Here is a 19,990-nt window from a genome sequence, read left to right on the forward strand (position 1 = left end):
TAAAAAAACGGTTAAAACTTCAAATGAAAAAGAGTTTTGGACATTTTATTGCTCCTTTAGAGTCACATTGACACTCATTTACTTATTAAAATCTGGGAAGCTACTATTGTATAAGACATCTAACAGCTTAGCAATGTATGCAAGACATCTTGTGGCCACATGTTGCCTTTAATGGCAGGACTTCCAGCTGGTATCCTTCAGCAGGATAATGCTCACCCAAACACAGCAAGGGTTATCCAGGAATTTAGACAATACATCTTCAGGAAGTGTGAACCTTAATTATTTCCCTCACCATTTCTCAATCTGTCTGTTTTTCTCAGTTTCTCCTCTGTTTTTTTTCTGTTTGTTTGCTCAGCCTCTTCAGGCCTGTTTATTATTATGGGGGAGAGCCGAGGGTTTAAGGAAGGCACAAACAGAGCAGGGTGGAGGAGCAGCCTGTAAATAATCCTAAAAACTGTAAATAATCAGAGAAACGGTAAACAATCACAAAACGCCAAATAATCATAAAAACTCCAAATAATCAGAAAAGCAGAAGGAGGAAATGGATTTCAGATGGAATAACAGTGTCCATATGTAGGCCTAGTTTGTGTGTATGTGTGTGTGTGTGTCTTATAGGGTCTACATAAATATAAAACTGATTTGGCTGATAAAATGAATAGATATTGAGATTTTCAACATTGCTTGAGAACCCCCAGTAGGAGCTCTACTATATATATAAAAATGAGCAGAGGGACAGTGGAGATAATATGATGTGTAGTATCATATTTAAAGAAAATATACAGGTCTGGGAAAAAAGAGTCCAGTTTCTGATAGATTTTGCTATTTATAGGTATGTTTGAGTAAAATGAACATTGTTGTTTTGTTCTCCTCCACCAGTCTTACACGCTGCTTTTGGATAACTTTATGCCACTCCTGGTGCAAAAATTCAAGCAGTTCAGTTTGGTTTGATGGCTTGTGATCATCCATCTTCCTCTTGATTATATTCCAGAGTTTTTCAATTTGGTAAAATCAAAGAAATTTGTCATTTTTAGGTGGTCGCTTATTTTTTCCAGAGCTGTAAATGTTTTTTTTTTTTTTTTGTATTTGTATTAATCTATCAAACAATGTATCAGTCAGCCCTTATTAAAACATGCAATACATGGAAGGTGACTGATAAAGACTGTAGAAAAGAGAATGGTCTAGAGGCCTCACAGACCTTCTAGCAGAGTGTGGATGAACAAGTCTGCACAGTAGGGCCAATAAGAACTTCAAAGGCTCAAAGATTAAGATCGGACTTTATGGCCATTCCACAGCAGTGTAATTGAATTTTGCTCAGGGAGCAACTGGGGGGTTAGGTGCTTTGCTCAAGGGCACTTTAGCTGTGAATGTTGAGGGAGGAGAAGGTGCTATTCCTTTCTTTATTGTTTCCTTCTTATTTCTGTCCCTTCCTGCTGGTTAAGGGGATCAAGCTGGTGACTTCTTTAACCAGTAGGCTATGGCTAATGCCATTAAAAGAACAGAAAATAAGCTTAAAATGGCTCTTTTAATGCAGTTGTCCTCACCCTTACCCTGGAAGCCCACTGGTGAGGACCAGTGCTACCAGTAACAAACTGAGGGCCAGTACAGTAAAGCTAAAGCTAAAGTGATGTGACACTATGTGCCTGTAAAATGCCCATAAGCTACAATCTGCAATCTAAATGAATTGCAAACAGAACTGAACGACAGTACAATGAATACAATTACTAATTAAATTAGTATTTCTTCCTTTTGCTATTTATAAATACTCAAATCTAAGGTTGATAAAGGTTATATATCACCTTTATTTAGTCATATCTTCAATTAAATTCTCTAGTGACTGTCAAAATCAAAAACTCGTAAAAGTAAAAAAAAAACTCCTATTAGCAGATTCCTGTCTCACAGATATGATACAAAAAAGATCCATATGCTTTTTTAAGCGAGTGTGTGTGTGTGTGTGTGTGTGTGTGTGTGTGTGTGTGTGTGTGTGTGTAGGTGGGGGTTCCACGGTCTCGAAAGATTAAAGACTCGCACCAGGCTCCGAATCCCTCAGGACACACACATACGAGCACACACACACTTAGCCACTTAGCCTGAGCTAAATCGGCGTGACCAATGCAAGGAGACGCTGTCAGTGTGTGTGAGCAGTAAGAATAAAGCACACTCACTCACATACACTGACAACACTCCAGTGTTCAGTTCAGTCTTATGCTGTTTGACCCTCAAAGTGAATCTATTTGGACGCGTGAATGAAAGCAGTGACCTTAGCTGTTAGCCGTTAGCGTCCAGCAGAGATGCTGCAAATCTGCAAGTAAAATCAAACACTGTTCACACACAAACACACAAACACACACACACACACACACACACACACACACACACACACACACACACACACACACACAACCTGTGTTGACTGTAAAGTATAAAAGAAGGATAAATCAAAACGCCCATACACTAGGATGGCACAATAATGATAGAAAATCAATATTGTGATCTATTATTATTGTTATTACTATGATCTGTATTAGAGGGCCCATTTCAATAAGCAGTCTGCGCTGTAACACTTGTGCTTATAAGTTCAGTATAAAGGAGTGGGTGGGGCTAAACTGTAATAGGCTAAACATATAGAGAATAGATGTCAAGGGGTTCGTTTTTGTATTTTTTATTGACAAAACAAAAATAGTGAATTTAATACCTTTAATTTCCATAAATGTGCTGATTTAGGATGAATTGAAGTCTTAAAGAACTGTGATATAATATTGTAGCTATATTTGCTACCACTAGTTGTGATGATCATAAGATAATGAGATAACCACTCATTTAAAGTATTTCTTCATGTATTGTGATTAAATATTTTGGTTATATTACCCATGCTTGTTTTAAATTATCGTAACAATAAATCATATTTTGGCCATATTGTGCCATGTGTTCTTCAGTATTGCAATATAATAGTCTTGACTTATGGTTTAGCCTCATAGTATATCCCTAAAGCACTTATTCACACACACACACACACACACACACACACACACACACACACACACACACACACACACAAAGCTGCATAAGTATTAATTGAGGAAAAGGGAAAATCGATCCTGGAGATCCTGACCCTGTTTTCTAAAGCCTCTTTAATGCATTTATTCAGAGAGCGTGATGCATGATATCGGAGCTTCTTTCTCCCTGGAGAAGAGTGTGTAAGCGAATGAGAGAGTGTGTGTGTGACCTCGGAACGACACAGGCTGCCACACACTCACACCCCTCCCTGCACCAACCTCCACCACTTCACTCCCTCAGCAATTCATTACCCGCTCCTAAACAGCCATTGACACTTCAGGCTTTCTTCGGCTTCAATGATCTTGCCCTTCTTATTGATCCTCTGGGTGGCATTAAAGCGCCTATATGAGGGGAAATTAAACATGAAAAATCTTGTTTTTATATTAAAGAGCTGTATTTTAGAATTGATGAAGTTGGATGTATAGTCTGTTTTTAGTTATATACTGTATTTATGGTATCACAACATCTTCACATGCATTCATATTACGAGGTGTGTTTCAGCCTTATCTATGAGAAAAAAAAGATAATTTGTTTATTCTTAGACTTACAAGCAAAGTTTTAAGAATATATACTCATAAAAAATGTAAATTGACTATTTATGTTTTTTTTTTTTTTTTTTTTTTTTTTTGTAAAAGCAATGATTCTCTATAGAACCACAACTAAAGGTAGGGGTCTTATAATTAAAATGGGTCAGAATGTTATATAATATATAAAACCTGTTAAAAACAGGCACAGAGGGGTCCACAGTTGTTTTTCCGTATTAATGAAAAACATCTTTTGTTTAAACTTTATTGGAAAATAGACAAGTCAATGTGTGAAAATAAATGATGTAAATAATAGAACCCTTAGGCAGAATCATAAAAATACCAGTAAAATACAGGATACAGGCCCTTTAAAGGCATGTAATAGCCCGCTGCCTGTCTGCCTCCAGTCTCCAGGGGGCCGTCGGGATGAATGTTCGGTCTCCACCGCATCCATATCCCTGTGTTAATTAAAGACACTGGGCCAGTGCGCGTACACAGCTTTGAGGTAAACAAACCCGCGCAAGCTTTTAGCTTCCAGCGCACGTTTCACTGCTTTTCCTGCCAACACTCTTTTATTTTCATGGTGCGCTCTAATTGCTTTGTGGAATCTTCTCATATCTTCAACTTACCTTCAACGACATGGATGTTAAATATGAGCGAAATGGAAAGGAAAAAAGGGGATCAATTATAAACAATCAGACATAACACAGCTTAGCTTAGCGCTTCTTAGCCACTGTGAAAGTCTGTAGTTTATACACTGGAGATAAGAGACTGATGTTGCTGATTTTTTTTTTTTCTCACCAGTTAGCATTGGAGCTCTGTGGATAACTAATAAAAGCTAGTAAGCAAGTAATAAATGTGTTTAACTCACCAGTTAGCATAGTAGCTATGTGGCAACTATTATAGCTAGTAAACAAGTAATAAACGATTTTACTTCACCAGTTAGCATTGTAGCTATGTGGATAACTAATATAGCTAGTAAACAAATAATACAAGCTTTTACACACCAGTTTACATTGTAGATATGTGGATAACTAATATAGCTTGTAAACAAGTAATAAAAACATTTACACACCAGTTAGCATTGGAGCTATGTGGCTAACTAATAAAAGCTAGTAAGCAAGTAATAAAGGCATTTACTCACCAGTTAGCAGTGTAGCTCTGTGGATAACTAATATAGCTAGTAAACAAGTAATACACTCACCAGCTAACCTCATTATAGCTATGAACTTATTTTTGTTAAACTAGCTAATGAGTAAAGAATATTTATGTACTAGCAAGTAATATAAGCCTATATCCCATCCATCAGCCCCCGAGCTTTGAGGCTAACATTGCTCTCGTCAGATATGATATGTAGCTACAATACATCCTAAAATAAAGCAGCAAATTTCAGTCACCAAGCATGCAAGAGGGTGAAAATACATATCGCTGTCAGGCTACATGAAGAGATGTCAACACACACTGCTAAAGCTTTAGTGAGGAAAGATGAATAGCAACCCAGTGGTAAATTATACTAATAATATTACTTACACAGTGCTGATCTATAATTAATTATTCTGTGACATTTTTAGTTGTATTAGGTTACAGTATGCAGTGATAAAAGTAGCAGTCTGTCTATCTTCACATGGAAAGCTGGGGCTCAGAGGGTGACACATTATATTTATTAAATATACAACATCACATAACTTGTGAATTCCTTTAAAACTTGTGAAGTGCCCCTTTAAAATGTACTAAAATGTATTTTTTAAATGATCTAACATCATTAGAAATGATAGAGCGTGAATAATCATGCCCATCTGTGTAAACAAGAACTTGTTATAAATTATGGATTTAAATTTGTATGCACACTTTATTAGCTACGAGTATCAAATACATACTAAATTATTCATTACTAATTATGAAATAATAAAAGCTTTTTTTTGTGCGTTGCAAAATAAGCACTTCAGTGGTTTTAATATACGTAGCTGCCGTTCACAGAGAATCCAGGTGATGTGCATTCATATCTCTTTATGTTGCATATCTGTGTATTTTACAGTTTGTAGCACGGCTCAGCCAATCAGAGCTTAGCACTGTTATGTGTGGATTTAAACTTGAATGGAAGTCTTTGTTTGTCTGAGTTTATGGCTGTTTTATGGCCATCCCTGAAGTGTGATACTGTAAACGTCTGTATTCTGTTCTTCACTTTTATAGCTCTTTATTGAATGTTCTGTTTAGATCCCTTGAAGGAGTGCCTACTGTATCGCATCTATACCAGTTTATATACCAGTGGCTCCTTTCTTTTAGATGCTTTATGCTATGTTAAGGTTCGTTAAAGGTTTAAAGGTTTTTTAAGGGTTTTTTAGTTAAGGCAAGTGTGTGGTAGAGCAACAATAAAAGCAAAATAAATTGGAATTACCATTAAAATACCTAGTCTATACATCATATAGAGCATTTAAAGGCTTCCCTTTTTGGTAACTTTTACAGTGTGTGAGTGCTTGTGGGAGACGTAACTTCTGGGAAGTCATTTTTAGAAGTTTTTTTATTGGTATTATGAATGTCTGACTTATACTCTCTCTCTCTTTTTCTCTTTCTCTCTCTCTTTATCCTGAAAGTGGGAAGAGGTGAGTGGATACGACGATGCCATGAACCCAATCCGGACGTACCAGGTGTGCAACGTCCGCGAGATGAACCAGAACAATTGGCTACGCAGCGACTTCATCCCACGCAAGGATGTTCTGCGCGTGTACGTGGAGATGAAGTTCACAGTCCGCGACTGCAACAGCATTCCCAACATTCCCGGTTCCTGCAAGGAGACCTTCAACCTTTTCTACTACGAGTCGGACTCGGACTCGGCCACGGCCACCAGTCCTTTCTGGATGGAGAACCCGTACGTCAAAGTGGACACCATTGCTCCCGATGAGAGCTTCTCCATGCTGGAGTCGGGTCGAGTCAACACTAAGATCCGCAGCTTCGGCCCACTGTCCAAGGCTGGCTTTTATCTAGCTTTCCAGGATTTGGGAGCATGCATGTCGCTCATTTCTGTCCGGGTTTTCTATAAGAAGTGCTCCACCAGCATTGCCAACTTTGCTGTCTTTCCGGAGACGGCTACCGGAGCCGAGGCCACGTCGCTGGTCATCGCTCCGGGCACCTGCGTACCAAACGCAGTGGAAGTGTCCGTTCCGCTCAAGCTGTACTGTAACGGAGACGGAGAGTGGATGGTCCCGGTCGGCTCCTGCACCTGCATGGCTGGCTTCGAGCCTGCAATCAAGGACACGCAGTGCCAAGGTGAGCGCTGATCTGTTCGCTTTTCACTGCTGATGCTATTCATTCACAAGGCGGTTTTCTTTTTCTAAGTTTTATCGCATAGTATCGCTTTAATGCCCCCCTAGACCCTGTCTTTTCTTTTTTTCTGTTCTTTTTTTCCTCCCGTCTGCTTGGTCCTGGTCTTTTGACCTCAATTTGAGCAGAGTTAGAAAGTGAATGAATAAGTAAAAGAGTGAGAACGAGAGAGAGAGAGAGAAAGAGAGAGAGAGATGGAAAACATATCTGCTTCACATTAAAGTGAATGATGCCAGCGTGGCACTCAGCCAGAACGTAACTGTGGCAACAGTGATAGGATGATAGGAGCGGCCTGCCCGAGGTCAGGGGTCAAACGGAGAGCAGGGCAGGGGAGCGGAGCGGGAATCGATCCGTGGAGTCAGGGTGAGCGCTGTGGTGAAACTTTAATGAATAGCGTTTGGCACAGGGACATCCACCCCCTTCAGCAGCTACGACAGCTCCAGTTCAGAGGCTCCTCCTCCTCCTGACTGCTTTAAAGAGCCCATAATTCCCATTTTCCCATTTGTCACTGGGGTCCTTTTATAATTTACTAAAAAAAAAAAAAGAAAAGCAAGGTTTAATTTTTTTCAATGACCATTTTATAACCTCTGCTTAATGTCAGGTATTTAACAGTCTGTAGTTTTAAGACTGAACGATGCAAATGACATTAGTTCTGATTGGGTGTCCTATGTTTAGAACGTATCCTGGGCTAAAACACTCTTAATATCTTAATAGTTTACTTACCTGACTAAAATGATGGTGCATGAATGGGCAGAGCCAGACAACTAAAGGCTGAATGACCAAAACAGCTTAAGGCGAAATGGGTGGAGCTTAACTGACACTAACCAATTGGGCATTATTTCTAAATGTATGTAGTTGGTGGGGCTATTCTACTGTTGGATATATAGGTGAATGATAGGCGAAGGGCTGAGTACTACAGTAGGCAGAGTAGTTTGGGCTAAACTGCTTGGGACTGAATAGGCGAAGCTACACTGCTGACGACTAAACAGGCGGGGCTACACTGCTATACTTTATATGGGTGGGGCTTAACCTGTGTATGGTGTAGGGCTACCAGAGGAATATATGTAAATGTGTTGTGATGTCATAGCAACTCAACAAGTAGCAATTTAATCATAAATTTTCTTCTTTTTCCACAATATTTTTATGTGCAATTTAAATTGAGATTTAGAAAGAAATTAACAGCAGGGTTTAAGGTGGTTTTGAGGATGATGGGAATGGTGAGTGTGTGTTTCAGGGGGGTGATATTAAGTGTGTGTCCAGCAGTCGGGCACCAGCGGGCAGTCGGAGTAAATCTGTTCAATGTTTCACGTTTAAATACTCATCTGTTGGCTCTGGACAGCTCAAGGTTAAAACCTCCACAATAAACACCTCCCTAATCACAGCGTCCGGAAACCAGAGCAGCGATAAAGCTCCTGCTTTATCTCTCTCTCCCTCTCCTTTATCTTTATCCCTCTCATTCTCTCTTTCTCTCTCTTTCTTTCAGACCTTTCTCTCTTTCTTCTTTCTGTCTCCCTTTTTCTCTTTTATTTCCTTTCCTTTTTTTCTTTCTTTCTTTAGCTCTCTTACCTTCTTGTTTTGTTAGAATTTAGCAGGCCTCGTCTGTTACTCTGACTTTAAGACTGATAAGCTCTGTTCTGATTGGCTATCATGTATTGTTTTTATTTAGAAAGTAAGCAAGGGATAAAACTCTCTTTATAACTTCAGAGTGAAGGGGTGGGGCCAAAGTGCTACTGAATAGGAGGACTACTGAATGACTGCCGAATAGTCTACTGTCAAGTAGGCGGAGCTAGCTAAACTGCTTTAGGGTAAATAGGTGGGGCTAACTTGTTTTAGGTTGAACGGGTAAGGCTAACAGCTCTTCACAGAATAGGAGGCGCTAAAATACAGTAGTCTAATGTCGAGAGGGTAGAGCAGAATTGCTATAGGTTGAATATGCAGAGCTAACCTGCTGTAGATTAAAAAAGAGGAGGTAAACAACTGTAATGTACTAAAAAATGGGTGGACCTAAACTGCTGTAGGCTGAACGGGTAGACGGAATGGGAGGAGCTAAACCTCTAGAGTCTGAATGAGCGAATTAAATATCTGTCAGCCGAGTGAGTGGACATATGTAAATGTGACATCACAACCATGACGGATTTTGTAAACTTAGGCTTACTGTCCACATAGACTGTCATTTTCCTTCTCCTTCCCTCTCTCTATATATCTTTTTTTCTTCTTCTTCTTCTTCTCTCTTTCTCTCCTTCTCTCACTTTCTCTCTCATCCTCTCTCTCTCTCTGAATGTTAATCTGAAGGCCGTAGGTCTTGTTAATACTCTGTCTGAGCACGGAGCTGAGCCAGGACTTTCGCATGAATATTAATCGATTAAACTCTCTTTTTTTTCCTCTCTCTCTCTCCATGTTCCACATTTCACACCCCCTCCTTTTCGCTCTCGTCCAATTTCAGCACAAATTCTAATCAGTTTTTTTTTCTTTTTTAAGCTTCTCTGTGTGTGTGTGTGTGTGTATATATGTGAGGCTGAAGAGCCTGCGGGATTTGCATTTCTTTGCCTCGTGTCTCTCTCTCTCTCTCTCTTTCCCTCTCTCTCTCTCACTCTCCCTTGCTCTGAGAGGTGCTACAGGAGGATGAAAGGAAAAGGCTGACTTCTTTCCTTTCTGAAATGATTGATCAGCACTTTAAACCCCTCAGAAAGGCGCAGCCTTGTTTAAAGGGGAACCGCAGCGCTTTTTAAACACGCCCGAGAGCTGAACGAGGCGTTAATTCACATGACTGGAGACGTTATCGATCTGTGTATGGTTTGAAACTGGAGAAATGAAGCTGGGAGAGTGGGTCAGGCGTCTGGGCCACTGCGCGGAGGCCGTAATGAAGTTGATTGTTGATTAGCGTTAGCATTGGTTCCTTGTGCTGAAGCTAGCGTACTGTCGATTTGCGCTACCCAGTGAGTGCAGCATGTATCTCAAAAGTTAAGCCACCGGCTCTGAGTGGTTCAGCAGGCTAAGCGCTGCCACTATGATGATGAAAAGATCGCCGGTACGAATCCTGTTCATGTAGCTTGCCTTCAGCTACTGGAGCCCTGAGAGAGCACAATTGGACTTGCTCTCTCTGCGTGGCTTTCCTCCGAGAGCGCTGTGATGCTATTTAGCAGGCTTGTGCTAGTCTTCACCTTCCTGGTGTTGGATCATCACTAGTGATAGGGGTGATAGGAGTCCTAAAGAGTGGGCTGGGTAATTGGCCGTGTAAATTGGGGAGAAAATGGGCAAAAAATTATAATAAAGAAATACAATTATAAAAAAAGTGAAGCCATCATAAGTCTAATGCCACTGCTGGCTGGTTATATATGTTGCAATATATGTGCAGCTCTACTTATTCCCATGTTTTAAGAACAAAACAGCCCATTTTCCATCACATTTAAAGCTTTAAAGTGCTTTTCCATTCCTAAGGGTATACATACAAAGTTAGAAAGCCCGGTTCTGCCTGTAATCTCTACATTTTAGACTCCAATTCACAAGTAAGGCAAACATTTTTGGCTCAATTATTGCTCAAGAATAGAATGCAAACCATTGTATTGATTTGTGCTACCTTCTACCTTGTCAGTATGTCCTACCATAATGTACAGTACTAGAAACAGCTGCCTACATGAAACTAAAATGTGTTAGCAAGCCATTCTAAAAACATTTATTACACAGTTATTGAACAGTAAAAGTGCTGTGTGCATGTGCAGTGGCCATCGGTAGGACGGCAGGAAGCTGGATGGCTAGGACAAATTGTTGGAAGGCTGGCGCTGATTAATGGATGAACAAACAGCCGCTGTGCTAATACTGCAGAAACATCCGCCCGGCGCTAATGGAGCGCTGTGCCAATATTGAACATTCAGGGAAAAGGACTCCTGGAGACCAGAGCCAGAATTCAGCTGCTGTGGATTCAACATTAACCCTCTACAGGTAGCATTAAAAGCTACATTGGACGGGGCTGTATTAACATTTAGCAGCTACCAGCGAAGATCAGAGTGGGTAGTAGTGTGAAGAAATCATACTATACATAGAAGAAGTTAATCTTCAAAGTGAAATATAACGTGTGAAGGACGACATATGTAAGTAAATAATAAACAATATTAAAGCAGAAGGTTATTGGGGAGTTTATTGGAGAAAACCAACTGTTAGAGTCCCTTGTATCACTACTAGGGGTGGCTGATTGTGGTCAGCTGATGAATGGCCACAATCTGTGCAATCAGAGCATTTTTTGTCAATGAATGTGCCTAAAAAGGAAGTGTTTTTTTCCTGAGATATTGGCACGTGTGTTCTGTAGTCATTGGCAGCAGCAGTATGCCACAGTACACCACCCTCTCGAGTGTCTTATTGTAATTATAGCACAGTTTATTACCAATGTTGAACATTAGAGAGCTGATTATACAAGTGCATATAATGCAGCCGGCCTCTCTGTGTTTTTCTTTAACTCCTCTTCAAAAGCTGCCGATACCCAGGAAAGCTACTTATCAGCTCCTGCTGTAAAAACCAAGGCTGCAGTTTTACTCCCTGGTGCTCATAAACACACAGTCGGCCCCTCTGATCACATCAACTGGTTCAGTGGGGCATACAGAGCAGCGTGTCTGACCTCTCAGGATTCGTTGGAAGAGCTGTAAACTCAATAACTGACTGTTTTTGTTGCTGTTGTTGTGTATGAGACTGTGGCTTTATGTGTTTGTGTGTGAATTTAACCATTGTGTGTTTGTGTGTGTTTAGCCTGCAGTCCAGGGACCTTTAAGTCGAAGCAGGGTGAGGGGTTTTGCGTCCCCTGCCCCCCCAACTCTCGCACCGGCTCTGCAGCTTCCAGCATCTGCTCCTGCAGAACCGGCTACTACAGAGCTGATACTGACCCACCCGACGCTGCCTGCACCAGTGAGTACACCTCTCCTACCCCCCCCCCCCTCTCTCTCTCTCTCTCTCTTTCTCTGTCACTCATTATCGTAGCCTTTCTCTCTCTCTGTCTCTCTATCATTCATTCTATTTCCTTTCTATATCACTCACTCTCTGCCTCTCTCTCCATCACTTATACTCTTTCCTTTCTTTTTCCCCTCTCCCTCTCTCTCTGTCACTCATTCTCTTTCCTTTCTTCTTCCCTATCTCTATCTCTCCCTCTCTCTATTACTTATTCTATTTCTTTTCTTTTTCCCTCTCTATCTCTGTCGTTCTATCTCTCTCTCTCTTTCTCCCACTCACTCACTCACTCACTCACTCACTCTGTCACTTATTCTCTTTCCTCTTTTTTCTCTTTTCTATCTCTCTGTCTATCTATCACTAATTCCCTTTTCTTTCTGTCTTTCTTTCACTCACTCACTCACTCACTCACTCACTCTGTCTGTCTTGTCACTTATTCTATTTCCTCTTTTTTCTCTTTTCTCTTTCTCTATCTATCATTAATTCCCCTTTCTTTCTTTCTTTCTTTCTTTCTTTCTTTTTTCCCTTTTTTTACTCTCACTCGTTCCTGTATTTTCCTTCTCATATTGTACCACTTTCTTTTCTCCCTCTTTCTTTTCCTTCTCCTCGTCCATCCTTCACTGTCTATTTCTCTCCCTTTCTGTCTTCCTTTTTACTTTCAAATACTAATTCTCTTTCCTTTGTTCAATTTTGTTCACTGTGTTTTTTTCTTTGATGTGTTCATCTGTATTCTCTTATTCTCCCTTACCTTCTCATTATCTTAATTATATTTCTTTTATTTTCCTTCTTATATTATTCAAGCCTTCTTTTTTCTCTTTCTTTTTTCCTCTCACAGTTTCCCTTCCACTATTTTTCTGATCATCTTATTTCTCACTAATTATCTTTAAATTATTTCTTCTTTCTTACATTTCTCTTTCTAAATCTTTGCTTTTCTTCTCTGTTTAATCCTTTTCTCTCTTTCTAAAACATGAAGCTCCTTTTCTAATGCTGGTATTTGTATCTTTTCTCCTCCGCAGCGGTTCCCTCGGCTCCTCGCAGTGTTATCTCGAATGTGAACGAGACGTCTCTGGTGCTGGAGTGGAGCGACCCGAAGGACCTGGGCGGTCGTGATGATCTGCTGTATAACGTGATCTGTAAGAAGTGTATTCCGGAGAGGGGAAGCTGTACGAGGTGTGATGATAACGTGGACATCTCCCCTCGTCACCTGGGGCTGACGGTGCGGCGGGTGGCGGTCCGAAACTTGCAGGCGCACACGCAGTACAGTTTTGAGGTCCAGGCTGTAAACGGGGTGTCCAACAAGAGCCCATACTCACCGCAGTTCACCGCTGTCAACATCACCACCAACCAGGCCGGTGAGTAGCACATTTTATATAAACGATTTATTATTTATATATACATATTCATTTCTATGCATTTATATATATGCATATATATGCATACTCACACGCTCAAGCATCTCTCCATGCTCCTTCTCTATATCCGTATCCGCCCTCCTGCCCCGCTATGACACAAAGCCGCAGTAAAGCCCATGTTGACGCTCGGGGGGGACCTTCCTCAGCCTTTATTACAGCTCAGCTAGCCCGGGTCAAGCTTTAGGCACCACGGCCCACCGCCCAGCAGCAGGGACCCCCGGGGTCAGGGGGATCTATGGGGGCGTTTGAGGATCAGATTATTCCAGAGATTCTCCCAGGACCATCCTTAAATATTCATCCACCTTTTAAGACCAAAAGCAAACACTGACCGTGAGCTGCTGAATACTGGCCTGTCTGAGGATCCGTAATCCGGCCGGAGAGAGAGAGAGAGAAGCAGAATATGCACAGGAAGCTTCGGGGGAAGGGGGGGGGGTGTTGGGGGTCCCTCCCTTCAACTAAGGCCTAGGGGTGTAGAGAGAGAGAGAAAAAGAAAAAAAGACATATAGGAGAAAGAGAGAGAGCGAGGGAGAGTAAGACACTGACAAAGAGAAAGCAGAAGAATGAAGAAGTACAGGGGATCAAAGGGGCAGAGCTGGGGATTAGAAAGCTTTTAACAGAGCACACAGAGAGAGACAGACTGAGAGAGAGCAAAAGAACGAGATCTCGAACGAGACAGAGAGAGAGAGAGAGAGAGAGAGAGAGAGAGAGAGAGAAGGGTGGTGTCAGGGCAACGTTAAGAGTTGGAGAAAGTGTAAAGAAGAAAAACAGTAAAGCATAAATGTGGAGCAGCTTTAGAGCTTCAGAAGTGAAGAGAAAAAAAATCCAATACAGATTATACAGACCTGAGGGGCAAGTTGAGAGAGTGAGTGGAGACAAAGGAAAGCAAAGAGTGAAGGAGAAAAAGAAAGACAAATCATGAGAAAAAAGCAAAGAAAAAGCAAGAGATAGGCCTGCTAGAGTAATTGCAATTTGATGACCTCAATAATTTTTTGGTTAATCGTGATTTCATCTAGTGTGTTTATTTGTATGTTTCTTCACATATATAACAGTGAACAGTATTTCAGCCAATCATGCTTCAATAACTGTGACTCCATACCCACAGTGTGGACTAAAGTAGGTGAAAAAATAAGTATATAATATATCCCTATTATTAACTAATTATAATAAATGATTTATAAAACTTTAGTTGTCTTAAAAAAGTGTATAATAGTTTTGTTTATGCTATTCTGTTTGCATTTAATAGTCATAAAATCTAGACAAAAATATTGTGTATTGCAAGAATTTCTGAGCCAACATATCGTCCACAAAAAAGGAAAAGAGAAGGACTATGTAAGCAAGAGAGTAAGTAAAATGTGGAAAGAGATGAAGAGAACAGAGAAAATAAGGAAAACGATTGAAAGCTGGAAAAACAGAAAGCTAGAAGAAAAGAAAGAAGGAAGGGATAAAAATAAAAGGAAAAAGAAAGAAGTGAAAGAAAAGGAGAGAGAGACAAGTGTAAACATAGAAAGAAGAGAGTGTGAGAAAGCAAAGCACGAGGAAAAGAGAAAGGAAGAGAGAGAATGGAAAGGAGGGGAAAGAAAAATAGAGAGATATAGGAAGGAGAGACAGTAAAAACACAATAAAAAGATGAGGAAGTTGATAAGAAATCTGTGTGTGTGAGAGAGAAAAAGAAAAAGAGATAGAGATAGAGAGAGGGAAGTAAACGGGTGTGGACTGGATGTGCTGGATGCCCAGCTTTTTTCCGTTTTGTCAAGAGTTTTTGGAGGCTCTTCACACACGAGATTTCAGAAGGAAAACACACAGACAGAAACAGACACACACACACACACATACACATACACACACATACATCAAACCCAACCCCCACTACAGTTAAACCCAGATCTTAGTAGGCAGCATGCTGTGGGCACCATAAAAACCCTGAAAATATATATTTTTAAAAGATGTATGAATTCAATAATAAGCTATACTGAGCTTTACTACATTTCAATGCATATGTGTAACATAATATAGTAAAATTCTGATTATTATATATTACTGATGAACTGGCACCCTGCCCAGAAGGTATTCCTTGCTTTTGGCCAATAATTGTGAGTAGGCTCTGGACCCACCGCAACCCTGATTTAAAAAGAGAGGATAAGAATAAATGGATAAATGAATATATAATAAACGTATCTGTAATTGTGTGTTTGCTCCCCAGCTCCATCTGCAGTTCCCACTGTCCACCTGATGGGGGCGTCGGCAAGCACCATGAGCCTGTCTTGGCTGCCTCCGGAGAAACCGAATGGCATCATCCTGGATTACGAGATTAAATACCATGAGAAGGTAAGAAGCAGAGTAAGCTGATGAGAACACTGTCCAGTTCCACACCGTCTTCCAGTGAGTAATCAACAAGACTGTCCCCTCTCTCTCTCTCTCTCTCTCTCTTCCTCTATTCATCAGTTGTTCCCCTTTGTGTAGATTATCTGAATTGGGGAAGAATTTGCATGGTAAAACATAAGGAACCTGCAAACAAACCACTAGCTAACAGTGGAATTAGCCTGGTTAGCCTGCTCTCATGATGAACCATCTACTAGAAATGGTTTTAGGTTCTACTCCAGCATTGATCTATCAACCTACCGAGCTCCATTTCTCCAACAGAACACTGGAGAAGCTTCTGTGTGTGTGTGTCTAATATGTGTGTGTTGTTTCTGCAGGATCAGGGTGAAGCGATATCCCATACCATGACGGCTCAGCGGAGCTCAGCGCGGATCGAGGGCCTGAAGCCCGGAACTCCTTACGTGGTTCAGGTGCGCGCTCGCACTGTGGCGGGATACGGCCGCTACAGCAGCCCTGCGGACTTCAGCACCAACCACCAGAGTAAGAAACACACACACACATCATCATCTCTACATCCTGGAATTAGGCTAACTTTAATTTAATTATTTAATATGCAGTATTGTACATGATCCCTATTTATTCAAAATGCTGCCCCTATCCTTCCTGTAGTGTATTACAATTTGTCAGAATGAACGTGTGGCTCATATAAACATTATAACGCTTTGGAAAGTTTTCCATATGCTTCCTGTGGTGTATTAAATTCAAATCTTGATAATTAAGGTCTTAAATTGTCTTAAATTTACTGTGAAGTTGCTGTAGGTATTATATTTTTAGATGGTGCATTTAATGGCAGTGGGAAAGCACTTACTAACATTAGCGGCCAGTTACTGGGGAGAGAACTATGGTTAGCGTAGAGCTAGCTAACATTAGCGCTGAGTTAGCTAACGTTATTGGGGAGAGAACCAAGGTTAGCGGAATTAACATCAGCGGCAAGCTAGCTAATGTTACTGAGGAGAGAACTAAGATTAGTGGAATGCTAGCTAACATTAGCAGAGAGCTAGCTGATACTAACATTAGAGGAGAATTAAAATTAAAAGCATTAAATTTGGCTTTTAAAAGATTATTAACATTCTTATTTTCTGTGCGCCACCCCTACACTTCACGCTACTGTTTGATACGCTAGTGCACGACTCCGGTATGTATTTATAGAGCTACAGAAGAGTATGAGCAGGTTTGGGAGTTAGAGGTGACTCTTTTTCATTACGTAAACACAAAGTGTGCAGCGGAGGAGGAGAGGCTGCAGATAGATGCCTATAGATAGATGAAGAGCCTCTCAGTAAGAGGATGCTCAAAGTTAACGCAAGCACTGAACACTGCTGGAACATCTCACTCCTCTATCTCTCTTTCTTTCTTTTTTTTTCTTTCTCTTCTTGCTCTTTCTTATTTGCTTATTTTCCCTTTCTTTCTCTCAGCTGACCCTGAGAGGTCTCTGCAGGAGCAGCTGCCCCTTATCGTCGGCTCTGCCACGGCTAGCCTGGTCTTCATCATCGCTGTGGTGGTCCTCGCTATCGTCTGCCTGAGGTAAACTTTTATCACCTTTGTCACCTGCTTTTATTGTGATTCACTTCTTCTTCTTCTTTAGTGAGGTAGAACAGAATCCTGCATTATTGAAACATGGCCAAGAGAAGCTAACTTTGAGAATTTTGTTAAAGTTGTCATTCAAAGTTGATTGGATTGTTATGAGCATGGCGTGAAAGATCACCTTCAGAGAAACCTGTGAACACAGCGCTTCAGCAAAAACAGACCCTCTAGAAACAAAAATTAATAATAAGTGGATAATGGAGCTGCTTAACCTAGTAGCTCTACCTGTGTTACAAAAAATAAACTGTAGACAAGCTTCACAGACCTCTGCTTCCCATCCTAACTGAATTAAACATCAGTTATTAAAATTAATCCCTAATGCCGGGCCCCACCTTGCAAAAGACCCATGTCCCAGATCAGGATGGAGTCTGCAGCTATCCTGAATAATCTCCGCCTGCTTTTCTTTCCCACCGGCTGCATTGTGTCTGAAAGTCTCTGCACGCCTGCGAATGAAGGAAAGAAAAAAAAAGAGAGAGAGAGAGAGAGAGAGCGCGAGAGAAACATGGAGAATGAAGGCCTTGGCATATTCCGGAACTTCATTTGAATTGGAAATGAGATGCAAATCACCGGCGGGTATTATTGCCCCGGTTACTGGTTAGACAACAAAGGAACCACATTAACATGTAATTTCAACAAAACCCCCCCTCCCCGTGTCCCCCCCTCCGCCAAATACTGAAATACTGCGCATTAATAGGCAGAAAGTAAAAGAACCAGAGAGAGAAGAGGAAAATTAAAAGGTGGAGACAGGAATGAAGTGCAGGGAGGAGGATGAGTTAGCGAGCGGGGCCTGAGGACGATGCCGGAGTGGGAAAAGTGTACGTTTGTTCCCTTAGCCTAGTGTTTTTCTTGGCTGACGGCGAAAGTGACGCGATTCGCGCCGCACTGGCCGAGGGAAAAAAAAATGACAGGGGTCTCCTGGGACCCTACTTGTTGTGCTCTTAATTTCACTCAATCATTTTCTTCCTCTGTTCGACCTCGATTTTACTCTCCTGAGGCTTTAGAAGGAGCAGCGCAGGTTCCTTCCAAATCCTTTTTATTTGTTTTGCCATGAATTGTAAAGAAACCATCAACAGACAATAATGCTATATTAAGCTCCTTCACTTGGGATGAGTTTGTGTACTTTTCTTTCCTCCTCCCACAGGAAACAAAGGAATGGCTCGGAATCGGAATACACGGAGAAACTGCAACAATACAGTAAGCCTCTAGAGATTTCACATCCCCTGTGTTGCTGTACATGAGCCACGTTTTAAATATGGGTCCTTTGTGCCTGATTTGTGTGTCATTCCAACTGGTGTAAGGCTGTAAGGCTAGATTTACATGGTGAAATTTGGTGCAGCTCATTTGATTATCATAGAATTTTGAACTTACTTTGAATTGGCATAGAATTTAAAGGCAACATTTCCACAAACAACTGTTAGGAAGATGCTATGTTAATGAGAGACCGCTAGCTTTTGACTAGCAAGCAATAAACATTATTTGTAAAACTATGTTCAACATTTGCTTGGTATCTGTTTCAATATGGCAGTCACGACCTAAATGTTAGAAAAGCAAGCTTGAGACCACCAGGTCACTGGTTCAATTCCTTAAATCCGGACCAGCTTCTACAATCCTTACCCAAAAACACCATGTAATGCTATCCCAAGTCATAGGAAACATATATAAGGTATACATTTTCACATATTTTCATCATCAAATGAAATTCATATGGCTATTCCCACTATTGAATCCCCTATAGTCACTCCGGGAACCAAAGTCTACATCGACCCCTTCACCTACGAGGACCCCAACGAGGCGGTGCGCGAGTTCGCCAAAGAGATCGACATCTCGTGCGTGAAGATCGAGGAGGTCATCGGCGCAGGTAACCAACAGCACACGGTCCTGAGCGGCAGGGGGAAGCCAGCTAGCCTCAGCCAGGCCATTCCCTTAGAGGACTTCACTTCACGCGGTACTTAAACCACTTCAATCCCCCCCCCATAAACTCCGCACCCCGGCGCCCTTCTCTAACCGCTTCACTCACTGAGCTCCTGGGGTTCAGATCCTGATCATCTGTAGATCGTGTCATTTTCTGTCCTGAATCTGATGGACCTCTGTAGGTGTCCTTTGTCCTCCTGATCCTGACTGGCTGGTAGCTTCCATAATCCTTGCTACTCCTTCCTGCCCTGAAGATTGTCTGTTCCTTCCCTGAACCCTGATTGCTAACTAGACTGTCAGTGTACCCTAATCACTGTTGCCTGCATTGAATATACATAAAAAAAACTCATGCTGGCTCATTATCATTCTAGGATGCCACTCATGTTGCCTTGTTGTAAAACACAGTGCATTCATTGTAGGTGCTCATTGTTTGTATACTATCTACTGCAGCACATTTTAGGATTCCTAAAGCTCCATTATCTTCAGTTAGACATCTTCATTAGACATCATTACAAATTGATCTAGATTTTAGCCTGTTAGGCATATTTTCTTTAACGTAGAGTGTCTGAGATGGTGGTTTGTATGTGTTTGTAAAAGATACTTGCAGCAGGACTGGTTCAAGCAGATTTAGAAGCATTGGGAAATACGTTTATTAGCGAAGGAGCTCCACATCGCAAATCCCTGCTTCTTCACACCTTTAACATGTGCTACATGTGCTTCTTAAAACCTAGCGCATCCCAGCCTGGCCTTTATAGTGACGAATCCCACCCCTGTCCTCCCCTCCTTCCTCTCCTCTCTGTCCTCAACCCACCCCCCCAAACCTTCTCAACGCTCTCACACACGAATGCCTGGCTAGATCGAAGTCACAGACCGTCGAAT

The 19,990-nt window shown here is 41.3% G+C and overlaps 1 protein-coding gene across 5 annotated transcripts in view; it reads left to right on the forward strand.

Moving 5' to 3' along the window:
• The window catches only part of LOC103022499 (ephrin type-B receptor 3), a 73,643-nt gene that overhangs the window by 35,853 nt on the left and 17,800 nt on the right, over window positions 1-19,990 (forward strand). For 2 of the 5 annotated variants that reach the window (XM_049465382.1, XM_049465381.1), the window contains exons 3-10: window positions 6,170-6,842; window positions 11,634-11,789; window positions 12,845-13,180; window positions 15,441-15,565; window positions 15,937-16,099; window positions 17,032-17,140; window positions 18,342-18,394; window positions 18,924-19,058. In XM_049465382.1, coding sequence (XP_049321339.1) covers window positions 6,170-6,842; window positions 11,634-11,789; window positions 12,845-13,180; window positions 15,441-15,565; window positions 15,937-16,099; window positions 17,032-17,140; window positions 18,342-18,394; window positions 18,924-19,058 — 1,750 coding nt within the window. Of the gene's footprint in view, window positions 1-6,169; window positions 6,843-11,633; window positions 11,790-12,844; window positions 13,181-15,440; window positions 15,566-15,936; window positions 16,100-17,031; window positions 17,141-18,341; window positions 18,395-18,923; window positions 19,146-19,990 lie in introns of all 5 variants that reach the window. The other 3 variants (XM_049465383.1, XM_022669808.2, XM_049465380.1) reach the window with 2 other exon arrangements.

The sequence above is a fragment of the Astyanax mexicanus genome, chromosome 16 (genome assembly GCF_023375975.1).
Source record: "Astyanax mexicanus isolate ESR-SI-001 chromosome 16, AstMex3_surface, whole genome shotgun sequence".
Lineage (NCBI taxonomy): Eukaryota > Metazoa > Chordata > Actinopteri > Characiformes > Acestrorhamphidae > Astyanax > Astyanax mexicanus.